This window comes from Atractosteus spatula, chromosome 21, assembly GCF_055471065.1.
Source record: "Atractosteus spatula isolate fAtrSpa1 chromosome 21, fAtrSpa1.hap1, whole genome shotgun sequence".
In the NCBI taxonomy this organism is placed as follows: domain Eukaryota; kingdom Metazoa; phylum Chordata; class Actinopteri; order Semionotiformes; family Lepisosteidae; genus Atractosteus; species Atractosteus spatula.
The window spans coordinates 5,984,304-5,999,779 of NC_142726.1; the positions used below are offsets into that span (position 1 = coordinate 5,984,304).

At 38.2% G+C, this 15,476-nt stretch overlaps 1 protein-coding gene across 1 annotated transcript; it reads left to right on the forward strand.

Moving 5' to 3' along the window:
* Positions 1–10,154: 10,154 nt before the first annotated feature.
* cxcl13 (C-X-C motif chemokine ligand 13) lies at positions 10,155–13,642 on the forward strand. Its single transcript, XM_088939286.1, has 4 exons — positions 10,155–10,250; positions 11,156–11,291; positions 12,795–12,878; positions 13,489–13,642. Exons 1-4 carry the CDS (start codon positions 10,187–10,189, stop codon positions 13,517–13,519), a joined length of 315 nt encoding a protein of 104 aa, XP_088795412.1. The 5' UTR covers positions 10,155–10,186; the 3' UTR covers positions 13,520–13,642.
* Positions 13,643–15,476: the final 1,834 nt, after the last annotated feature.

Sequence of the window (15,476 nt, forward strand, 5' to 3'; positions counted from 1 at the left end):
ATTAAGAACCTGGCTAGACTCATGTGCTGCAAAAGAGTGGATTGGAGGTGCCCCACGTTGAGAAGCCGAGCGTTACTGTTAGTTAGAGTGAACTCCCTGTTTTTCTTTTCTACCACATCTGTCACGGATAAGCTTTTCGGACCCGAGTGATGTTTTTCTCTTGAAGGGAAATTACATATTTTTTTCAGGAAATATTTGTCAGGTCCATCAGAAGTGCCACATGAGCAATTTCCTCCAGGCATTTTGTAGAGTAAGCGTGACTCGTGAAGCCCACACAGAAACTTCACACTCCTTAAATGTCACGTTTTTTAAAAGCAAGAAAAACTCTTGCTAATGTGGAGCACGTACCATTGGCATTGTTCCAGACCCTTTGTCTGAAGGACTTCGCCAACCTTTCGGAAAGTCTCTCCTTCTGTGGGATGAATCATAGGTGCAGCTCTAACTGAAATTATTCTGTAATGCACAGATGTTCCATGACGGGAATGTTTCCTTTAAACTAACGCCAACCACAGACAGATATGCGTATAAAATAAACAAACACAAATTGCTCCAGTACAATACCCAGGTGTATGAATGTATGTGACAAGCAAGTTGCTTTGGATAACTCCATCAGCCAAATAAATTTGTGATTTAGCTAGACTGAACCAGAATTTTAGTAACTGTTGAATAAACAGCGACACAAACTGAAATAACATGGAAGTGCTTTTAATACTCCGAATGGGAGCCACTTTCTTACACACAGGGTTGTCTGAGTCTGGAACAAAGTCCCCAAACATCTTGTTGAAGCAGAAACTTCGGCTTCTTTCAACAGACAGGTGGCAAAGATCTTCAGACCGTTTCTTGGAAAGAGTAGGGGTGTTACCCTGGTGTCCTGGCCAAATTTCTCCCTGCCTCCTAATAATCCCTAATCATCAATCACTCTGTTCTCCTCCCCACTGAGAGCTGGTGGGTGGGGAGCGTACTGGTGCACTTTGACTGCCATCACATCATCCAGGTGAGGCTGCACACTGGTGATTGTGGAAAGCACTTTCAGTGGAGTGTCCAGAAAAGCGCTAAATAAATATAATCCTTACACTTATATAATTAATAACTAACTACCCAACAGGCTGCATCAGTTGAATGGCCTCCTCTTGTATGTAATCATTCTAAAGTTCTTTAAAAAAAAACCATACAGTAATGGACAAAAGTCCTTCACTTGTTGAAAATAAAGCATAACTCCAGTGTGATGAACAACAACAACAGATGTACAGTTGTGAAATGTGTAATTTTAATGATTTAAACCTTGAACACATCAACACATTCTTTTTCAGTTATTTATCCATTCTTCCTCAGGTATTAGAGGAGGGTGAACTGTAGCATACAGAATAAACAGCAGGGACAGCTGGTGTTCAAAATGTGGCATAAATAATTATTAAATCTTTTGTTTGAAGATGTTTAAAATGTACCGATTTCTTAGCGGTTCTAGCTTGATTCTTAAAATTTCTCCTTCAGTATGGATATGTACAGTACAGTATATGAGTTATCAATTTCATTTCCCAATGTTGGTAAGCAGAACCATCTGTAGTGATGACTAGTTCTGCTTCAGATACAGTATATTTCGTCAGCAGGGAAACTGGCTTAGTATGGACATCCAAGCATATCTTGTTATGAATTGTGGTATACTTGTACTGTATATTAATCAGTTCTGACTCTTTCATAGCAACTTCTCCTCTCATTCTGAACCTTGGTCTACTGTATATAAATATGCTTACAGTAAAACAAGATATTTATAGAGTTACCAAGCTACTGAACCTGAAAGATAACTCCACAGCTGCCTTGTCAAAGAAGGTTGTGATTTTGAGTTGCATATCCAGTAAAGATAAGATTCATCATCTAAGTGCATGGTGACTTTGGACTGCATCTACTACAATGTTTTCATTCAGCGAAAAAAGGCCATAATTTTCCAATTTGTCATATTGACCACAAGTAAATATGGCAATGAACCTAAATGACATTAAACAGAATGGATATTTTGTGCTATAAAAAACCAACACTAGGCCTACATAGGGTAAAGTACCCCCAGTTACATAATGTTACTGGCAGGTAAATGAAAAAAATATTTCAGTAACTTTCTTGTTGTGCAAAGCTTTACTTTCACTGCTACGCTTACAATCGATGTTATTTTGTGTCTTTCAAGTGAACCTACTTTCGTGTAAAGGAAATGGCTGCTCTTAAAGGCCCTAGTAGTGGCCCACGAACTATGGAAACCCATGGGTTACAACGGTTTATGATGTCTTACAGTATAGTTCCAGCGCTTTCAGATATCATAGCCTCCTAACGAATTCATGCCCCTTACGCAAAGTAGCTGAAAGTTGGATTTTTGCAGAAATGAAAAATGAAAATTTACCCATCAGTATTGGAAATCTCAAAAACAAATCTGTCCAAAAAAGCACATATAAATATACAATGGCCAGTATTATTAACACCCCTGCAATCATTTGTTGATCCTCCTCTGGCTTAGATGACAGTTCATATGATAAGGCTTTCCTACAGCCTTTTAATTGCTTCAGGCACCTCTCTGCCAACTTCAAATGACATCCGAGCGTCCTTCAGCTCACTTTACAATTGTGACTGGTGTCCAGACAAGGTGCTGGCCAATCAGGAACATTGGTTATGCTCCCTTAACTGTTGGGCAGCAAATTTGTAGGTGTGCTTAGATCTGATATTCTGCTGGAACACCCATTTGCAACCAAGCTTGAATTCCTTCGTACCCACGATTTTGGCTAAAATACCCTGATATAGTTTAGAATCCAAGAAATATATTGCTGCACACCTACATTAATCAACCTTTAGTTACAGTTCATTAAGGGTATGAATACCTTTGTAGACAAATTTGTCTAGACGCATAAAGTAAATGTTCCCTTGTCAATAGGAAACTATAGAACCTACAAACACTGAAGTGTCACACCTGCCTTTAAAGCCCCATTTTTACTAAGAATGCTCTGTGGAGGATGTGCTGTCTGATATGCAGTGCTTGCAAGAGTTTTCACCCCCTGCCAACATCACATATGGATGAATTGCAAGTAAGGTATATAATTACATTAGAATGAACCTTTTTAGGGCGGTCCAGGGGGTTCAATTACAGACCTGGGGTGCTATCAGCATGGAGTTTGTATGTTCTCCCTGTATTGCTGTGGGTTTCCTCCCACAGTCCAAAGACGTACTGGTAGGTTAACTGGTTTCTGGGAAAACTGCCCCTAGGTGTGTGTGTCAGTAGTCAGTAAAACCTGCAAACAACGCACAAAGTGAAATCACTGACTGCATAATATCAGGCCCCCTAGGTCAGTACTGGATGGAAGCACCAATTATGGCTGTCAGTAGTTTTGGATGGGTCTCTAGCAGCTTTACACAGTGGGTTTGTGTACATTTATCTGTTCTTTGTGGCATAATTACCCCTGTTCTGACTGATGTGGTGGGGAGAGTTGATGGACTGCAATCGTCAAGCCTCATTACAAACATTATATTGGATTCAAGTCAGGACAGGGCCTGACTCCCATTTCAGACAAAGAACTTTCTCCAAAAGACTCCGCTGACATTCCTAACCAGTTTCCTCCTCGCCCAGCTCCGTGTGGAACAGTGTTACAATGCACATTAATGACTTAACTGTACTCAAAATAATAAATAACCTGGTCTTTATCTCTACTTCTCTAACATTTCCCTGATATGTTTTAAAATAAAAGGTGCCTGGCCCTCATGGTCAACTCATTGTATCACTTTATAAACTGTGATGTGAAATTAAATGTCTCTCTGATGGAACATACAGAGACAGATGAAATCAGGTTAATCCACTTTGATTGCACATGAACTGACTTAGTGTAGCCATAGCAAAGCACTTGCAATGCAACTGAGAATCTTCTACATTTCATCTAAAAATATTTGCCTGTTGTCAGCGTTTTTTAGCTTTAGCACTCTTAAGAAGATAGTCAGATTAAAAAATGCAAAGTTCCATTTGAAAGTGTCAAATCGCATGATCACAAGGCAACAAAGAGTCATGGAAGGAAATAAATATTATCTGCAAAAAAAAAACATTTACCAGCAGCAGCGCCGAATATAGTTTGAAAAAACCCACAAATGCATTTCTTGAAGTGAATCTCCATATGAAATAAACAGTGCATTTGTTTTGTGGTTACAGCTGCACATTTTTTATGGAAAGTTTTTATCTGTGGTTTAACGTCTTATCATTTCCTGTATTACACTATCTATTACAGTTATTATAAATTAATAAGCAGATGTTTTGGTAATTGACCTAAATAATACAGTAAACAGATTCAAAGTATCTACAAATTCTATATATGCAGTAAGAACTTACTGAAATTATGATTTTTTCAAAATACACTATATTGTATAGCTACACATATAAAAATTGCTTTCTGGTAATACAGTTGGGTCTCAGGGATGTTATGGATGTGGTAGACAGGTTTGTGGTTCTTTGTTAAGGAAACTCAAACTACGTTTACAGCAGGAATGATCACCACATTGACACAGTTAATTGTATGAGAGGCATCCCTTAATATTTACATTCTTCTTATTTTCTAGTCAAAAATATTAAATTACATCAGGTGAAAAATCCATGAAGTAATGAAAAGTTCCTGCAGGTATGTCCCTATTGATTGACTGTTACTGAAAAGCGCAGTTTGACAGATTCTATGGTGAGTAGCTGTGCGCGGGCATTGTTTATGGACAGCTCCAAATCATGGAGGTTGTGTTCTCATCAAGTGCTATCTCAGAAGGAGCAGCGAATGACTACGACGCTATATTGCCCTCTGCATGTGTTGCATAATATAGTCCTTACATTTCTGAATCCTTTTCCTGATCAATGTACAACTACAATACGTTCTGCTGATGAGCTCTAATAAGGGGAAAGCTTTCTCTGGCAGCTGACTAACTTGACATACTTGAGGCTGAATTATAGGGCTCTCTAGACCAACAGTGTCCATTCCTGGTCTTAGAGGTCAGGTGTGTCTGTAGATTTTCATCCCAGCTCAGTTAGTCACGACAAAAATCAAAACATTACTGGCTTAATTGGAACAATTTAATTAATTTGGGTTTTAGCCTACTGCTGGTGCTTTTAAGCGACCAACAAACCTGGCAGACACAGTTCTTGCATGACACAGGATGGGGGACCCCTGTTTTGGACAGTTCTGCTTTCTAGTGTTGTGAAGCTGCCTGAGCTAATTAAAATTCAGTATATCCCATGATTCATAACAAGTATCTACATAAATGTAGCAAAAAAGAAGTTCATACTAGAGCCACGGTGACTCAACATGATGCTTGTCCATCAGAGGGATCCACACATCCATAGTAATCGTGAATGACTTCCTCATTTATGCATCAGCCATAGCCAGGAATCTGGAAGTCCTACATGGAAATTTCGATTATGACATTTTTTCACATTTGAAATATTACCTGCATTAGGCAATTTCTATGAATGTGTGATGCTTCTAACGCACACCAGACTCTGGCAGCATATGACTCCTACACTTTAGTCTCTACTTTAGGTTAGGTCCCCTTTTCAGGCCATCAAGGCCCATGGGGGAATGGGGGGCAAGGACCCCCATTTTTCTCAACCATCCGACACTGGAGGTGGATCGTGTTACTGATTTTAAACATCATATAAACATCAGAAAGGGCACCAGAATGGGCTGTTCATGGGAATTTGCTGTTGAATACGTGTCAGCGATATCTACATGAATAAACATTCAATATAGCATAGAAACAGGATTGCTCATAAACGTTTTTTTTTCTAATAGGACGATGAATAGTCAGATGTATAGTACTACATGCTGCAGGCTCTGTGGTGTGCTGGACATGTGTGAAATGCAGAATTATTTTCAATGGCTAGTTAATCATTACGGTTTTGTCATTATGATTATTCATACAGAGTGTTCTTGATGGAGTTTCCCCTTTAATATATTAAGCACATTACAACATTACTGGGTTTTTTGTTAATCCTGCAGATGTCTATTACAATAAGGTGTTTTTCTCCCCCTCTTATTTACGGCTTTCTGTTCTCTTTTTTTTATACAAAATCTGAGTAACTGGAAACTTGTCACTGGAGCCTGGCTGGAAAGATCATGTCCATTTTCACCGTCGAGTGAAATCAGCATAAGAGTATATTATTTCTTCTGCCTCTGCCGCCAATGTTACTATGAAGCTAGAGACATGTTAAAAATAAGAACAAGTGATACTAGATATCGGAGCCGTGGCAGCTCAGACAGCAGGGGCATCTAGCTCCTGACTAGAAGGTCCCGGGTTCAATCCCAGGTAGGGGCGAGCAATGGAGCTTGCTCTAATTCCTTCCAGATAGCTCCCAGGTCCACTCAGCCTGCTTTCCACATGAGTACCGAGTGTATTAGGCCGGCCGGAGCGTGATGCTACCCACATCACCCCCACCTCCAGTGTCGAATGGTTGAGAAAAATGGGGGCCCTTGCCCCCCATTCCCCATGGGCCTTGATGGCCTGAAAAGGGGACCTAACCTACCTATATTAGATACCAGCTTCCATGCATATGGAAATTCTACATACAGAAATTTCTTAAAAACATAGGAAATGTCATGATTGCCATTGTTCCATGGATATTTATCTATTTGCTTTCCGTTTTTTATTTTAAGGTGTGGAGAGGGTTGCGTAGGTACATATTGCTATTAAAAAGTGCTATAACTGCAAGCTAAATTTGAAGAAAATGCAAATGCAGATTTTTTATATTGTTTTCCAGAATAACTTTAAAATAGAACCTCACTGAGACTGTTTTTTTGTTTTTGCTAGTTAGCACTTTCTGTTCCTTAGCTGTAAAATGGCAAGCCCAGGAAAAATGTTGCAAAAATTATAGTAAGGAAATGACACACCTGCTGCTGCTGGGTTTATTACAGTGAAATGAATGACCAATACACAACTGTAAATTACAAAAAAACACAAAAATGACATGCAAATACCTACCAATGTTGTACCCATCCCATCTCTGACCATTTCACTTACGGCCATACCAGTGTGAAATCATTGATCCACCATCCACTATCCTTGACATCAGAATCAAAATTGTACACCCAATCTTACCCAGTTCCAGCTATAGAATAATAAGTTGACTTTGGGGGTAAAAACAATGCTCATCGTCTGTGGTGCTTTCGTTATGAAAGGGGAAAATGACTTAAAGAAGGAGCAGTGATAGGGGAGAATTTGTACAGGGTGATTTAGGTCTATGAGGAAGATAAAGTAGTGTTTGGGCAACAGTGGCAGGTTTGGAATGAGGTGTGTGCAACAGGAAGCATAACCAATTTGAATTCAACATGGGGTCATGGCATGCTATATCTAATCTACTCATTACATCTACTCATTACTCATCTGCAATTTCCCTCACGGGATCAATAAAGTATCTATCTATCTATCTATTACACATGAGCAAAACAGATGGTAGTCCAAATTGGTCTGCAAATTCTTTTCACTTTAGAAATTGTCCAGTTATCGTGTGGTCACCTCACAGTAAATACAATAGTCTGCCTTGGTAAGAGCTCAAAGGAAGCATGAATAGATTCAAGGACCTTCATGTAGGCCTCATTCAAGATTAAAGTTATTGAAGGCATGACTGTGAAATAGGAGGGCTGCACGGAATCTTAAATGTCACATGTAGAAACGCTAAGCTGTTCTCAATAATGTAATAAATTATCTACATTTTATTTGCTTATGTGACAACTATAAGCTTATTCTAAAGAGAGACTTCAATAATATTTAGCATGTCTCAAAAAGTACTAAGGAAGCATGCAAAGAAAGAACAGTGCTGTTGAGCTTTATGAGAATGATCTTTATATGAGAATCCACCCCCTTATCCTTGCTGTGTTGTCAGCTTGACAGATGGTCTCAAATAATAGGGAACCAATATGTCTATGTGCCCCTACTCTGGATCCAGAACACAAAACCAGGTAAGCTTGCTCTGCCGAGTCTGACCCAATTCTTCAACACCAAAACTGGAAGAGATACCAGCATCTCAACTTCATCAGCATGCTTCTCCTTACCAAACAAACCCAAAACTTCCCGACAATATCCAAACAGTGGCATCTAATTGGCTCTGTCATTGTCCATACCTGCAATGCCAAAAATGAACACATCACAAGAGCAACTGCACAACTGATCACCTTCTCTACAGTCAACGTCAAAGCACCAAAGGCTCATACAAAAATGCACGAGACATAAAGATGTCAGAACAAAGAAACAAAGTGGAAGTGTTGAAAAGATCTCACTATAACTGGACTGCTGAATTTCACAGTACTGTACATGCCTTGATAGCTCCAAAGATAGCACCTGCTCAACCAGCCTGAGAGTGTATAGATCCCATAATGATCTTATCAGTCCTTCTGGCTCATGGTAGATGGGGATAGTCAAGCAACAGCAACTGTCTATTATTTCTGTGGGCAGATGAGCTCTAAAGCTTTACACAGTGCAGAAGAGTGCTGCTCTTTCTAATGATGTCACATTTTGTTGAATTACAAGTCACATATCCAAATTTTTTCAACAAATATCAAATTTAATCAAAATGTGAATTCGCAAACTGAACACTTTTGTGGGCAAATAATATCAGCAATAACCACAAAGAACACTCAAAAACTAAAAATATTTCTTGGGTAAGTATGCCCACCTCTTACTATGGCAACCCTACATTAGCTCAGGCGCACAAAGTTACTTTGACAAGTCACACAATTTGTCTGTGTGCAATAATACTGGTTCATAACTTCAGAATAAATACAGCTTACACTGTAAGATTCTTCAGTTAATTTCAAGCAAAGAGTCAATCAGGAAGACCACAGAGCTTTCAAAACAACTCAGAGATGTAGTTGCAGAAAAGCGCAAAGTAGGAAAAAAAAAACATAACAGTGTGAGGCACCCTAACATTGCCTTGATCAGGTTGTCCTCTAAACTGAGCTGCCAGGCAAGGAAAAAACTGGTTAGGGATGCCACTGTGAGGCCGATGGTGACTTTTGAAGAGTTACAGAGTCCATGGGCTGAGATGAGAGAAGATGTCCAAGGGTCAAGAATAACCTGATCACTCCACAAAGCTGGCATGTTTGGAATTAAAAATAACACCTCAAATACAAAAATGAATCTTGTTTGGTCTAAATGCACAGATCCCACAGCAAAACCCCCCAAAGCACATCACTCAGGAAATACCTGTAACATCACTATTGACACGAATGGTGTTGGCAAGGCTACTTCTCGTTAGCAGGGACTTGTCAAGATTGCGGGAAAGCAGATGGAGCAAAACAGGAAAATCAGAGAAAAACCTGCTTCAATTTTTTGGCAGAGGTTGAGCAAATTTGGAAAAATGAATGGGCAAAAATGACACCATTCTGCAATTCTATTAATTAGGTACCAAAAAGTGACTCAGTTGGTGAACTCTGCAATCCACATTTTATTAAATAAATGTCATACTCTGTAGCAGAATTCACACCAAATCACATTGAAATAACTAAAAACCGTTATACACATTTCTTTCAGTTAATTTTTCAAAGTTACATTTTCAATAATGATATCTCAGTAACTGAAACCATATCTCCTAATTACTTAAGAATACAAGACATTTTGATCTCTTTAATTATAAGAAATGTATTAACAAGGCATACATTATTTGACTGAATCATAGTAAAATCAATATCTGCTAATATTTTTTTCATCAAGAGTTCCTAGAAAAGGAATGTTTACCAATTTTTTTTATGTATTTTAGTTTTACTTATATATATATAAAAAAAAAAACATTTGCATGCACACAGCCCAAAACGTCTGGTTTTTAAATAAGAAAAACAGATTGGCTAAAAAATAGAACACACACTATGATACATAATGAAATTAGTCATAGTTGAGTACTTTATTAAAATATTTAGTCCTTTGAGCATAAATACTTTAAAGTAGGCTGTTAAGTGACTAATTGCATAGAGATCAAGAAAATTTCAATACTTCCTGTGCAAGTTCAGAAAAAAAAACTGTTTTCAAACAAGAGGAAAGCGGAACTTTCCTCTGGACTGAATGAAAAGTGATGGGTCAGCTTTCCACATCTGGTTTATCTAGTTCCGCTTTTGGTGCTATAAATCACGGGAGGTTACACTGCACTGTCAACTCACTCCTCAGGCTGAACCATCACCCACTCTGCAAGCCAGCTGACGAGATGACACAGAAGGCAAGTCTTCTCCTGGCCACACTGGCCATCTGCTGCATCGCCACAAGTTATGGTAAGACAAGCCGACTGTCACCTCGCACAGGGTTTAGAGCAACCGCTAGTCGGGAATCCTGAGCTGTAATTAAAATCTACATTTTTGCCAATTGCTGTTCAATTCTTGACGCAGTTGTGAAAATAAATCGTAATATCAGAACGTGTCTTTCAAAAGGGAGATTCGATTTTTATCGAGCTAAAAATATTATTTTCCTGTGTGAGTGAGTTTCAAACTAGACAAGACCTTGCATGCAAACTTTTCCAAATACGTAATTCCATTGCCTACCCAGTTACCTTGATTGTCCACAATTACAATCTAAAAACTTTCAGTTAAGTCCATGCATGTTTAAGTATTTATTTATATTTGAAATCAAAATTAAATTACTCCTTACATGTACATAATTGATTCTTTTATTCAGAGACCTTCAGACCTAAAATATAAATATAATTCAAGGGGCTCAGGTTTCATTTCATACTTTTATATGGAGATATTATTTCTTCCTCTAAAAAGTAGCTAAAAGCCCTCTTGTTTCTTTTTATTTAAAGAAGTTTACTGACCCTGAAAAGTCAATATATCAGTTGCGTTTCAGGTCTGCTTTCAGATGATCAAGGTACATTTCAAGCAAACGTTGTCCCTTGTTTTTAGCCATTGTGCATGACTGGAAAACAGATTACTAGTAAGGTAATAATTCAGAAAAATAAAACTTATTCTGGACTTTGACCACCCTCTCTCTATAACTTGAGGGCTTTGTGTAGCTTTCTCTTAAACTTGGTAACATGAAAGCAATCTAATTCATATCTGAATAATAAAAACAGAAAGTGAATTCAGACTTAGTGCTTGATCAGTATTGTGACCTAGCAAGTGTTATCTCAGAGATCACTACTAACCTGCGGTTATGATTTTTCATGCTTTTCAACCTACAGCCTTACCTATGGAAGGAATTATCAGTGACCTGAAGTGCCGATGTGTGAGATTCACGTCTGCCTACATAAATCCCAGGAACTTCCGGCACATTGAAATAATTCCCCAAGGAGCTCGTTGTCGTCGTACTGAGATAATGTGAGTAACTGCTTCCCTTCCAGTACCTTAAAAGCCACCCATGTGGTGGATATTTTCTGTTAGTATGTTTATGTAGTGTATATCAGGGGAGTCTCGCTTGTTCAATAAGAAAAGCAGTGCTTAAAAATGGAAAAAATGCCTACTGAAACTTCAGCTATATTTACAAAGCTACCACAGAGGTTGGTTTAAAACACAGCACAGCTGTATAATGCATCTTGTTAAGTGGCTTTAAAGTGCACAGACTTTGTGTGGTTGATCTTTTCATGTCCTTCTATCGATATTTGTGACTCAATGGCCTTTGCCCAAAATAATTAAAAATAATTCTTCTTGTCAGTGGAACCTCAACTTGGCTACAAAGTTCAGAGGGCTGGAGAACGTAGGCTGATGTGGGCGCACAATCTTTTCCTTGTCTGAAACACACTTGCCTTTTCACTCCAGTCTAAAATGTTTAATCACAGCCATCACCTTCAGACTATGTTTGCGGAGAAGATGAATGGTGTCTTTCCCAAAGGTTCAGAATTAAAGATCTGAACTTCAAAATTCTTGAAACTGTGGTGAAACTGGAACCTTGGCCAAAGTCATGCAGAGAACTTCCTGTTCTGAGCTTACATGGGACTAAAACGTTTCTTAAAATATAAACGTCCCGCTAGACAATTAGCATATGGCAAAATGTAAGTATATAAACAGACATGGTAAACCACAGACCTGTCGGAGATACCGCAGAGTTCCTAATGTGTACTTTTAACTTCCTTTTTTGTTGTCAACTTGTCAAAGAACTATATCCAAAAGAAGAACAAAAACATCAGCAGGATTAGGATAAAAATGTACATGCTTTAAGTACCACTGGCGACAAACTTGATATTTTTCATATTTTGTTGACATTGTTTGATGCACATTAAAAGGTCAATGACCATTACATCAATCCACAGAAAGTATGAATAATCTATTTAAAAAATACACTTATTGAATGCATTTCTTAAATATCAAACTAAATGCAACTTTGTGTGTGGACAAAAACTATTTAAGGCTTACATTTTCAGGCCACATAAAAAAATTGTCTTTCTTCAGCTCTCATTCTGTGCTACTCATGGACGCCCATATGAATAACTGTAGTTCACCCAGCTGTAGGAAGAACAAAAAATAAATGGTTTTGCTTACAAGGATTCTGCCCCCCTACTAGCGGCTATGTAATGTACTTGTGTTGTCTCATCTGTACCGTTGCCACAGCTGAAGAAAATAGATTTTGGATGTTTTGGTTTCAAGAAAACTTCAAAAAAAGAAAGCAAATTAAAAGACAGCACAGTGGCCAGTATCTTGTGAGAGGGCCTTCGGGCAAGAAGGAGGTCTTTTCTTTGAAAATGCAGGGACTAGGTTCTCATCGAGGGAAACATGAATGTTCTGCCTCTTTTTTCCATTCAATGATCTTGCTTTTGTTTTCCTCATGGCTATGCTCAAATAAGCAATGTAAAGTGTAACTGAAGCCCTTCCTCTGTTCTTTTTCAGTGTCACCTTGAGAAACAACAACATTATCTGTGTGGATCCTCAGGCACAATGGATCAATCAGCTAATCAGTAATGTCATAGCACTGTAAGTCCTCCATGACTCATTTCTATATTGATCTCACAATTCATGAGCCAAATATTCTAGAAGGTAATAAGCTCAATACTTCTGTGCTGCACTGGTTACTTTGGTCCATCACATTAAAAACATGCTGTATATATGCATACCCATATAAATCCGATTTGTGAGAAACAGGCGAAGAGCTTATTAAAGCTTATTTATATTCATACCTGTCCTTTGGGGCAATACATGGTTTTTTAGTAAATACCCACCAAAGGCAATAAGGTCTTCGAAATCATATATACCGAGAGACATTAAAAACAAATGCTATTGCTTCCAAAACCCATGTTTTTAATGTCTCTAGGTATTACCTATTGTAGCTGTAAGTAATACTGCCTCACAGCTCCTAGGTCCTGGGTTTGATTATGAACAATGATGCCATCTGTGTGGAATCTTCTTGTTCTCTTACATTTGTGAGAGTTTTCTCCCTCTATCCCAAGACATGTTCTAGGCCCACAGACATTTCTAAAACTTCTGTTCATTAAATGGAATAATTGCTTTGGCTCAGTACTAAGAACTCATATTAAAAGCTAATTTAACAGATTCTTATCCTAATACTGCTCCTCTTTCTTTTCAGGAAAAAGAACACTACGTCGGAGAAAGCCTAAGGAAACATGAAATACTGAAGCAGAAAGCGAACTTAAACTGTGAACAACGCTTAACAGAACATATCATGTACTAAAACTTTTTTTCTCTTTTACTTAGTGCATCCATGCCAAGCTTTAAATATGTCTGCCTATAAAACAAAAGCTGGTAAACTGTGTACCAGCTGAGTTTCAAATTACTCAACCTGGGTCTTTCTGACTACCTGTGAATCCAAATAAAATGTGACCTTTATAAATGAAACACTGTTTAACAGCATTATAAGGGTTTTTTAAACTTATGATTAAGCTGTAGTGTTATGCATTTAAAATGACTTATTTTCCGATGTCTTTCATGAATAAATGCTTGAAAACTGTGAAAATTTGAACACTCTAGTAAAGTATAATTAAAATACATATACAGTACTTAATTGTAATAATCATCTTAGAATTATATAATTATAAGACTTAAATAAAACATGGCTATTTTTTGAAAGCTGGACATTTTTTCATTTCTCAGAAAGAAGCTTGCACAAGCCATTTAAAATCTAAGATATACACCCTAAACATACGTTACATTAAGTAACAAGTAATAGGTTTATTCCATACTGAAAAGAGAAGAAAGAAAACAACGTTTCGGCCGTTGAGCCTTTTTCAGGTGACATTAAGTATGTGTACTGTACCAATGTGCAACTTTTTAGTTACAACTGATAGTTACATGAGAAAACAATTATGGACAGTCTGATAACTTCTAGCCTGGGGGAGCTTGTCTTCCACAGTGCATACAATGAATATTTCAGACGCCAACAACACAAAGTGACAAAAGGACAAGCTTGATTTTGACATTAGAAAAGTTTTGAATACACTAATGATCACAGATGCATAAGACCCGATGTACAGGACAAGCGAAACAAGTGTTAATCCTAAAAAAGTAGGGGGCTTCACTTCAATCTGAGAACAGTAAAAAAGTAACAAACGAGACGAGGTCCTTTCATTCATTCCAATAACCCACCTGGCTGCTAGTAGCTAATGAGTATCTCGTCCTCCATTTCTTAAAGGAATATTTCACAACATGGCGCGGTAGGTTCTTTCACAAGCGTGAAAGAAGCGGTCCATGTTCTCGGTTTTAGAAGCACTTCACTAAGTCTGACTTTTTGCCCTCTGGTTTCTAAAGAACATCAGCCGAAACAACTCTATCGCTGGAAGGACAATGTATGCATGCACCATGACGTAACCCAATGTCCAAACGCGAAAACGCAAAGGCATAGAGACAAAACAGTAGGAGAGAAGGAAAAAACGTTTTAAAAGCAAACGGAGAGAGACTTTACAAAAAACACAACCACCTATGATATGAAAATCTTCTCGAATCAGAGAAGATTGTAAACAAGAGGAAAGGTCCAAGATCCAAACTTCCACCGGCCTGGAAGATAACCGTGCTCTTGAAACAAACAGGCGGTGCAAACGTGAAGAACAGTCGGAAAAAACGTCGCCAGTAACGACTGTGCAACAAAGCAACACAAACTCAGCCAGTACCTGTCCTGAGGAGGGTTGAATCCAGTCGGTCTCGCCTTGAATCCGGGTTCCCAAGGAACCTCGTGTTGTTCGTTTTTGTCCTGGGCAGGCGCAAGCATAAAACCTTTGCAAATATCCTAGAGAATAACAAACACCTATAAACGTCTGCCATACGCCTCTGACAATAACTCAATAAGAAGGGAATTTAAGTATTTTGAAAACGTAGGAGACGTCGATAATACAGTCTTGAATGAATTAAAGAAGTAGCATAACTTCAAAGTGGAAAACAGCCAACTGAAACCTCAACCTCGGAATAAAATCGGATTCCTAAAGAGCTTTCTTACACTTGCGTCTGTTTAGAGGTGAAATCTAAGAGTGAAGTTGAGGAGTAGTAATCGAGGCTTTATACCTTATAATCATAAGGTTCGCTTTTTTTCACAGAGTGAAAAACCCAGCTGTATCAAAAAAGGGT